This window comes from Scleropages formosus, chromosome 1 (genome assembly GCF_900964775.1).
Source record: "Scleropages formosus chromosome 1, fSclFor1.1, whole genome shotgun sequence".
NCBI classification, from domain to species: domain Eukaryota; kingdom Metazoa; phylum Chordata; class Actinopteri; order Osteoglossiformes; family Osteoglossidae; genus Scleropages; species Scleropages formosus.
This window is the reverse complement of record NC_041806.1, coordinates 15,512,494-15,522,608: the sequence shown is the minus strand read 5'-3', so window position 1 is coordinate 15,522,608 and position 10,115 is coordinate 15,512,494. Positions and strand designations below refer to the sequence as shown.

The 10,115-nt window shown below is 42.9% G+C and overlaps 1 protein-coding gene across 1 annotated transcript; it reads left to right on the top strand.

Annotated features, from left to right (window-relative positions):
• The first annotated feature begins 358 nt into the window (after positions 1-358).
• Positions 359-7,905, top strand: c1h16orf87 (chromosome 1 C16orf87 homolog). Its single transcript, XM_018758128.2, has 4 exons — positions 359-678; positions 2,046-2,142; positions 6,441-6,620; positions 7,405-7,905. The coding sequence occupies exons 1-4, from the start codon at positions 613-615 to the stop codon at positions 7,521-7,523; spliced, it is 462 nt and encodes a 153-aa protein (XP_018613644.1). The 5' UTR covers positions 359-612; the 3' UTR covers positions 7,524-7,905.
• The last annotated feature ends 2,210 nt before the right edge of the window (positions 7,906-10,115 follow it).

The following is a 10,115-nucleotide window of genomic DNA, read 5'->3' as shown; positions in this document are numbered from 1 at the left end:
TGGTGGGGTCACTTCAAGGTTTTCAGTAACAAAGCATCATATCACTCTCGAAATTTATACGTCATATCTTATGTAATCAAAAAGTGCCTTAGGCTTAGTGTCTATAAAAAATTCCCATTTTTCAGCAAATAGTATGAATATAAAATTAACCAAGTTTTTGTACTTAGAATACCATGCGCTTTTTTCATATATTTTAGACTGGAATTCCATTTCACAAACGTTTTCAATTATAAATATGACATAAATATTATGGTCCTACCCTTACTGCGCGGATTCGTTACGCTTCCACGTCACGTGACCGAGAGGAGCCCGAAGCGCGCATGCGCAGGAACGAGGAACGCCGAGACTGAATGAGAAGCATAATTCGCGTAAATGCTCTATGCGCGGCGAGACACTACGCATGCGCACCTCCTAAGCGTGAAATAGCCAGGCTCGGGGTGCGAGCGTGTGGAGCGCGCATGGTCAGCGTCCAGGGGGGTGGTCTGTGTCAGTGTATGTGACACATACACGGAGGCGACTCGCTGAGCTTCGGCCGAGACACCCGTTCCGTTGCAGAACGTCGGAAAAAGGAAAAATAAAATATTCGTAATATTTGTACTAATAAGAAATAGGATGTCTGGAAATAAAGCCAAGAAAGTGAAGATGGCCACCAAATCGTGCCCGGAATGCGATCAACAGGTGAGACTGTGTGTGTTTGCTTCCGAAACCACCATGGGACACAAAACGAGAAGGTGGGGTTGATTGATCAGCGAGATCCACAGACAGATTCACAGCCTGACAGACCTACTCATATTTCAGAAAAGTGATATTCATCCAGACGGGGTCTAGTTAACATCCGATCACTTCTGAAAATGCAACCGTTTTATACACTATATATGTTATTTGTCATTGGGTTCCTCTCTGTGTGGAGCAGCAGCAGTGATTGTGTTACATAAAATCCAAAATGTCAGTCAGTGTAACCTTAATAGTATCAACCTCCATAATACCAGTGCATCAGCTGTAACATGTCCTAAAAGTGTGTCAGTGTTAAAATGTAACCTCTCAGTGTTTACACTCTGTAGTGTCAGTGTTGAAATGTAACCTCTCAAATGTAGTGTCAGTGTTTACAGTGTAACCTCTAATAGAGGTTACATTTCAACAGTAACATTAGAGAGGTGACATTTCAGCACTGATACTATTACATTTAAACACTGATACCAGTGTTTATGTAGAGAGGTTACTTTTCAACAGTAACACTACATTAAAGAGGTTACATTTAAACACTGATACTACAATGTAGAAATGTTGAAATGTAACCTCTCCATTAGAGGTTACACTGTAAACACTGACACTTTAGAAAGGTCACATTTCAACACTGAGACTAGTATCAGTGTTTAAATGTAACCTCTCTATATAGAGGTCACACAACATCATCCTTCAGATTTCGTAGAGGAATAAATGCTTGTGTGGGACAGCGAGAGCATCGAACGTGTTCCAAAGAGTGCAAGTATTACCATCTGCTGTAACACAGGCCATTTATGTACCACCGACTGTAATCCTGGTTATTCGGGCACCATCTACTGCAACCCAGGCTGGAGATGCCCTGCAAAGCCCCCCTCATGTAACAGTTATGTAAATATACTTAAAAACCCTACAGATTTAATACACTAGATACATTTACTGATATTCTGCAGTTACTACGTTGTAACATAAAAATTCCATATTACAAAAAAAAAAAAAAAAAACCCATCCTATTAGAGAAGGATTTCCTGAACAAAGATTCAAACACAATGACTCTTATTTGCCATTCATCCGCTGTGAAACAAAAACAAACAATGTCACGTATTATTGACTCTTTACAGCTGGCACATTTCAACACTGACACTACATTAGAGAGGTTACATTTCAACACCGATACTACATTAGAGAGTGTAAACACTGACACTACTGAGGGGTTAAGTTCAAATTGTACTGCACTTTCCCTTTAATGAGTGATGTATTTCTGATTTTGTTGCCATCAGCCGAAAGGATTTGTAAAGTAATCTTTCCAACTTTCTTAAACTTAGATTCCAGTTGCTTGCAAGTCCTGTCCCTGTGGCTACGTGTTCATTAGCAGAAAACTTCTAAATGCAAAACTGCCCGAGAGACCGTCTCCAGCAATAGGTAAGAATAAACACTCCCTTCTTCTCAGAACACCACTCAGTGTGTAGGAGACTTGTTTTGCTGTAGAACAATTTTAATTAAATTTAATTTCAAATATCCTATGTTACTTGTAATATTGCTTAAGAAATACAATTAGCCCCCTATATGGTGTACAACTATGCATTGTTCTGCAGATATTTATTCGTGTCCTGGGAGCATGGCGGCACAGCGGGCTTGACCGGGTCCCGCTCTCTGGCGGGCCTGAGGTTCGAGTCCAGCTTGGGGTGCTTTCAACGCACTGGTGTCATGTCCCCCCCCCTCAGCCTTGCGCCCTGTGTTGCCGGGTTAGGCTCCGGTTCACCGCGACCCTGCTCGGGACAAGGGGTTTCAGACAGTGTGCGTGTGGAGGGTGAGGGTACGTACCCAGGGCGGGACACCAGGCCGTCACAAGGCACCTTAAGCGGGACTCGGCACCTAGACCCATCAGAGAGTGGGCACAGGTCAAACTCGCTGCGCCACTGCACCCCATAAGTGGGAGAGCAAAACTCAATTAAAGTGACAGTACACCCTGAAATGTGAAACATGAAAAACTTGAACCACTTGCTTTCCAGAAATAGGGGCACTTGCTTAGGAGAGATACATATAGTTTACAGTCCAGTAATGTGTGTGTCCTACTATTTGTTGTCTTTTCTATTATTGTGTGTCCTATGATTTTTGGCCCAATACAGTAACTGTTAGTTATTACAACAGTAAAATATGAGGACACAGACTGAAAGTTGTCAAATACAGTAGATGAGAAGGGTGATGGTAATACGTATGAAATGTAGTCATGCCACATTTCCCGTCAGTCTGCTCTTATGAATTTACCCAGTGCAGCCCCACTTTTTATGTTTCCTCTCTTTAGTCAACCCTTGTCTTTAAAAGCTGACTGCATAAATGCTGTTTTTTCATTATTTTTTAATGGAGATAATGCCCTGGCTGTGGTTTGTTTCAATATACATAGCATGTTTTTAGGACCACATTAGTGTCGTAGACCAGGAACCGTCTCTGTACTTCAGACCATGGAGTTCTCAATTCTAACAGTCCACAGAGGAGTACAGCTCATAAGAGTATTTCTCATGTGGCCTCTCGCTGAACTGGTGTAATATCTAGGGAAATGCTTATATGATTCAGTTTTCCAGTTTGCAAGGTGAGTTTCTTGTCAGAGAGCGGTTTACAGTGGTACAACACCAGCCGTCGACCTCCGCTGTTCACACAAATGAGAGCAGCGAGGAAGGTCATTCTTACTGATAATAACACAAGGAAAAGGCTGTTCTCCCATGGTGCCAGTGTTATTAATATAAAACCTTAATATCAGTGAGGAAGGAAATTGTTTTTTGCTTGCTTCTTAAACAGTTATTCCTCTAGCTGTTTAAATTTACTAATGTGTTGTACAAGAGATACATCCAGTGCATTTTTTTTTAAATTCAGTCCTCAACCTCACTATACAGTGAGTTGAATGGTGATGAAGAATCTGATTTGGGTTTTATATTAACTGTTACATCATGTAGACCCAGTTAATATGAAAAGATGGTAATTGTTGATATCCGCAGCTGCAAGGCCAAGAACGCATTATCATTTTTCTTTTATTGACCTCTCCCAGTCACCTTGAACAAAGGCATCAACAAAATGTAGTAATAGTAGTAATAATAATAATAATACCACTCTCTACACCTTGAGCTCAGCTGAGTTCAACCAGATCTGCCATCCTGAAATTATTTATCTTTATCTGCGGTATTTTTAGACGCCCCTCCCCCACGTCCCCCATGTCGTTCTAGAATTATGTCTTCCAAAGTCATGCGTGGAATGTTAAACACCATCTTTCCTTTTGGGATCTGTGTTTTATTACTCATGTGTCCCTATTTAGTACAATGTCTTCCATATTGTAATAAGATTTTTTTTCTTCTATTAATATTTTTATCTCTCTACTTTAAATTCCTTTCATGAAAGAAAATGTGCGCGGGCCCGCACACGCAATGTCTACAACCGCTTGTCTTAAAGGGGGGTCGCAGTGAGCCAGAGCCTAACCTGGCAACACAGGGCACAAGGCCAAAGGGGGAGGGGACACACCCCGGATGGGATGCCAGTCCGCCGCAAGGCACCCCAAGCAGGACTCGAACCCCAGACCCACCATACAGCAGGCCCCGGCCAAACCCACTGCGCCACTGCACCCCCCGCCAGAAAATACTTTGGCTAATTTTCCAAGTATGTCAGACATCTCATATTTAGCTGTTCCTTTTTCCCCCTCTCAAAGATATGATCTGAGTTGTCATTAGATGCATATTTGCATTTTTTAATCTTTCTGTTTTAGTTATGAATCAGTTTCCACTCATAAGTGATTGATGGGTGCGATTTGCTCATAACTGTCAGTAACTCGTAATTTCAGCACAGTCTTATACTCACGTATATGACTTTGTCTTTTTTTTCAGTTTCTATTAATTTTTCTTCCCTCTCCCCTTGACAAGGAACTTCAACAGCGACAGCATTTTCAATACTTCCTGGCAAGTGGTTGTGCATTTTTGGAGCCTGTCTCAGACTTAAAATACATGTTAAGGAATCTGAATCTGATACACTGATATAAAATAGATAATATGATTATGGCTTGAGAAGTGGAGTACTTCACTTTTACGTACGGGCAGATGGTGCAGAAAGAACGAACACGGTTGGTCCCATCACTAATCATGGGAAGGGATATTCCTCCGGGCAAGAACGAGTCATCGACAAGGTTAAAACAACCCGCTGTGTTGTTGAGAAGGAATGGTAGCGAGAGGAAGGACTTCTAATGACACGCAGTCAGATCCAAACAGCATTCCCGAGCTGGGAATGTCAGACAGGCCTTTCCCACCGCTCTGAGTTTACATCTGAGGACCTGAAGCGCTTTAGAACTGAATAAAAATATTTCAGCCTGGAAGCACACTGATGGCATGTGATAAATGTTTTTGAATGTAATATAAATGTTTATTAGGATAAGAATATGAACAATGACTGCAATGTTTAAAAAAAAAGAAAAAAAAAAAAAAAAAAAAAACAAAGTGGAAATTACCCAGACCCAGTTTAGTCTGCAGAACAGGGTGGTCTGGCTCTATTTCTGTTACATTCATCCATCCACACAGTGTCAGTGAAGTTCAACGTGACGTTCTTGCATACGGCCTGCAGACGCACCGTCATGTGATTCCAGTTTCTTGTCCAGATGAAGCTTCACAAGGGCAATTTTGTCCCAGTGTTGCTGCAAAAGTGGGATCCCATCCAGCATCACTAGGAATGACACTTATATTGCTGTAGAAAAGTATCCTTTCAAGATATTTTTCTCTGCTTAATCACCTTTGTTTAACGTAATAATGATCATATGAGAGATGTATGAGAACCTTAATGATTAGACCATTCCAAGCAGTAGTATGTGCTCTGTAAAATATTGAAAATCTTGCCAGTTGCATGCATGGTTTCTGGTGGCTCATGTTTTTAGATGGTCAAATTTATCACTTTTTCAAGAAAGAACGTTTTCTAGTCATTATTTTTAATTGCATTTATTTATGTACCGTGTGTATTTTCTGTAGTTTTTCCTCTGTGGCATTGCACACGTGACCTGTGTTTACCTGCTGGGCCCATAGGTGGCAGCAAAGAGTACTGAAAATATTATTTCAAAAGAATTCCAAGGTGTTTACAGCTCTTGTCCGGTGTTCCTGAGTGTTGGTGATCAGTAAGAAGGAGAACATTGCATATGTGTATGGCATTAGTCTGTCAACAACCTGTATTAAATTGGACACTGTGGAGACTCTTTTTAATTATAGTAATTTTCAGTTCGTCTTAATGTAGATCAAGGATAATAAAATAGACTGTTTTTAAAGTATTTTAGCTATATCAGAGACTTTTTTTATAGAGGTTAGTCCTTGAACCCATAAGGTATGTCTGTATTATTAACATTTGTGACTTTGGAGTAGTGAAGAAAACCAGTTACGAACAGATGTGTGATCCCAGTTGTGTTCATAAGTTGAGGAGCCAGCGTGTTCATTCAGTCCTAAGGCTTGTCATTCAGGGGACCTAAAGGGTGTTGAGTGTCAAAATACAAATTAAACCCGGTGGTCTTAGTTACAGCGATACCCGAACGCAAATGGGCTTGCATTGGAACCACCAGTTTTGCTCTGGTCAGTTTAATTGCTCTCAGATCATGCCAGTGCCTTTTCGGGTCAGTTGCATTTTGTGTCACAAATGAATTTGGAGAACTTTTCCAGTATGTAGAGATGAGGATGGAGTAATTGTTTGTACCGGTGTTGCTTCCACAGATAAGTTTGATGCTAAGAGGAGAAGAACGGAAAGGATCCGTCGGGAAAAGATAAACTCCAAGTCCACCAATGACATGGAGAACCGGAGGCGATCCCGCTCTAACAGCCAATCGGAACAGATCCGCAGGGGGCGGGGTCGCCCGAAAACGGTCACTCTAAAAAAGCAGGAGGAGGAAAAAGGTGAGATAGGCGAGCTTGATGTGTTGCCAGCTCTTCACTTCAAATTCTGATAAACCTGCATGTCTGACTTTTAAAAAATTTTTTTTTTTTTTTTAAATGTTTTAATGGTTTGTATTACTGTTCAAGGAATGTTGTGTTAAAGATGAACGGTTTGTCCCAGAAAGACTCATTACTCTGTGAATGTCATTTATTTGCTATCACTGATAACAAGTGTTTGGCCCATAATTGCTCCTCGGTTAACGGGTACCGTGTCCCAGAGAAGGTCACATTTCAAGTTCTACCCTGATCGTCTGTGTTATTGACTGGAATGCTGTGTGTGGACAGATGGGTGGAATTTGGATGAATGGATAGAGGAGAAATTTAAGCCCAGAGGCAATGACACAATTCAAAGTTGGAAGGCAGCACTCCACACTGCTGTAATATCAGGGACCTTAATCTGACCTCATGCATCCAACGTTGTATTTTATGATCCATTTGGAGGAATCTGAGATGATTCAATGGCGTCATGTTTACAAAAAGTATTTTTAACGTTAGTTGAAATGCACATGATTTTGTTTAGCCTCATGACCTTTTTCCTTAGTCTGGTACACACTCCCACATACACACGCTGTTGTGGAGATGAATGATTTACAGAGCAGCTGTCTCTCCTCTGACCAGTGCATTAATCATGAGTCCTGGGGCAGATGTTGTACTAAAAAGCTGTGCAGTTACTCTGGCATTTACCTTGCTTTGACCTCAGAATCACTGTCGTCATCGTCATCTCCCCTCTTTTCTCCTCATGCAGAGAAGCAGGAGAAGGAGGTGGACATCTACGCAAACCTCTCGGACGAAAAGGCCTTTGTGTTCTCCGTGGCCCTGGCTGAGATCAACAGGAAGATCCTGGGCCAGAGACTCATTCTATAAGGGGCCGTCAGGGGCCCTTCGGGGCCAATCGAGGGGTGGAGCTGCAGAGACTCGGATGACTCTTGGACTCACCAAGGCTGTCAGCCGTGAGCTGGAGGGTCTCGCAGTGACCTGAGCGAGTCCTTGACACAGGGTTCCATCCAGGAGCCAAACTGTGCCACAATCAGCCTGCATGTCTGGATGGTCCAGAAGAAAAGTCTTACACCACAATAGTCTCCTAATGATTGACCACCTAGCAGAGTGTAGAAGTCGGGAGTGTATGCTTGAATCACAATGAACATGGAGTGTATTTTGGACTCTCTTTCGTCATGGTGAAACATGGCCTTAGAAATAGAAGAAAATCGGTTTTGAAATGTGGCTGTTTTTGTATTTGGCTCAATGGGAATGGAGCTGAATGGATGGGAATGAATGTTTGTAATGCACAGCAATGGTGGGATGTGGCTGTTGTATTATAGAGGAATGTATGACAGAAATAAATAAATTCCAAAGAATTTTTAAAATGAATGAGAAGAGTGGGATGCAGCTCTTCTACTAAAAGGGTAAATTGGAATGAATCTGATCAAGGGTGGGGAATTAGTGGAAATGAATGATGAAAATAATTGGATGTAACTGTTTAACATTGGGAATTAATAGTTAGAATGAGCATGATGGGCAGTAGCTCTTTTACTATGAGGATTGAATAATGGGAATGAATGGTTTGAGTTAATGGTTATGAACTGTTAAAATGAATGGGAATGGTGAAATGCTGTTCTTCTGCTACTGGGGTTGAATATTTGGAGTAAATGGTAATGAAGGGACGGGGGTGTGGTGGCGCAGTGGGTTGGACCACAGTCCTCCTCTCCGGGGGGTCTGGGGTTTGAGTCCCGCTTGGGGTGCCTTGCGACGGACTGGCGTCCCGTCCTGGGTGTGTCCCCTCCCCCTCCGGCCTTACGCACTGTGTTACCGGGTAGGCTCCGATTCCCCGTCACCCCGTATGGGACGAGCAGTTCTGAAAATGTGTGTGTGTGTGTGTGTGTGTGTGTGTGTGTGTGTGTGTGGTAATGAAGGGTGAGAGTAAATGAGAATGAAATGAGGGATGGAGCTCTTGTATTGTAGAGGGGTGAATGATGGGAAGAAATTGTTGGAATGAATTTGAATGACCTGTTAAAATGAATGGGAACCCTGGCATGAGCTCTTTTTGCAGACCCAGCTCCTCCCTGCCACACTGCTGCTCATGGACCTTTGGAGGGGTGAAGCATCATGGTTGGAATCTTGGCAGATTTATATACTCCATATTTATTTCCACTGTGTGCTCTTTAGTTTAAATGCACATTTTATTCAGTTTTCACATTTCTTTAAACTGCATTAAAGATTGTTGAATATTTTATCTTCCAATAAAAGGAATAATATGTGCTCTTATTATCATTTTGTACTGCTGATGCTTCTATCAGGGGGTGCGGTGGTGCAGTGGGGTTGACCGGGTCCTGCTCTCTGCTGGGTCTGGGGTTCAAGTCCTGCTTGGGGTGCCCTGTGACGGACTGGCGTCCCATCCTGGGTGTGTCCCCTCCCCCTCCAGCCTTCTGCCCTGTGTTGCTGGGTTAGGCTCTGGTTCGCCGCAACCCTGCTTGGGACAAGCGGTTTCAGACTCTGTGTGTGTGTGTGTGTGTGTGTGTGAGAGATGCTTCTATCCAGTCCAACAAAATATCTGTACTGAATTTCTAGTGTGGGACCTTGGTCCATATCAGTAGGTACCTTATCTGGAGCGGAGTATTTTGGGTAAAACCCTGCCCTCTTCGCTGACTGCTACCCTACTTAATGGCCAGAGCTGGTGAGGAAGAGTCCCTTAACTAGACTCTCTGGGACACACACCAGCCGCGGGTCAAGAGGCGCCAGGGGCCCCACGCACCCAGGGGTGTAAGAGGGCTCCCTGTTGTAACACACCCCTGATCCTCCCCCTCCATCTCCTGGAACACACACACTGTGTTCGTGGAAAATCTGACACGGGTATTCGTTACCCATCTAGTATCTCGTATTCATAATACAATTTGAATCTCAGTTTGTCATATTCATAAGGATATGTTCAGTATTCCTGAGTCATGGAGAGGTTTTTTTTTTAACAACTGCTTGAGCCTGCGGTTGGTACCCAGTAAAAAACACTGGAGTCACACTTTACTGCATTAAGATGTTTTGTAACTAAAATACACCTGTTCACATTTTACATTTATATTTTCTAAGGTTTGAGCTGCACTGATTTAATATCACAGTGCCAGCAGCTGTTGCCCTCTCTGAATGTTAACATTTTTATGGACATTGTAAATAAAAATTAGCATATTTCTAAATATTTATACAATTGCTTCTTTTGAATACATCTTAAGTGAGCAGGAAAGCAGAAGTATGTAATTCAGAGTAAGTCCATAAGGGAATATATACATCCCGTAGTTCCTCATTGGGGGGGCGCGGGGGTGCAGTGGGTTTGACCGGGTCCTGCCCTCCGGTGCGTCTGGGGTTCCAGTCCTTCTTGGGGTGCCTTGCGATGGACTGGCGTCCCGTCCTGGGTGTGTCCCCTCCCCCCTCCAGCCTTGCGCCCTGTGTTGCCGGGTTAGGCTCCGGCTT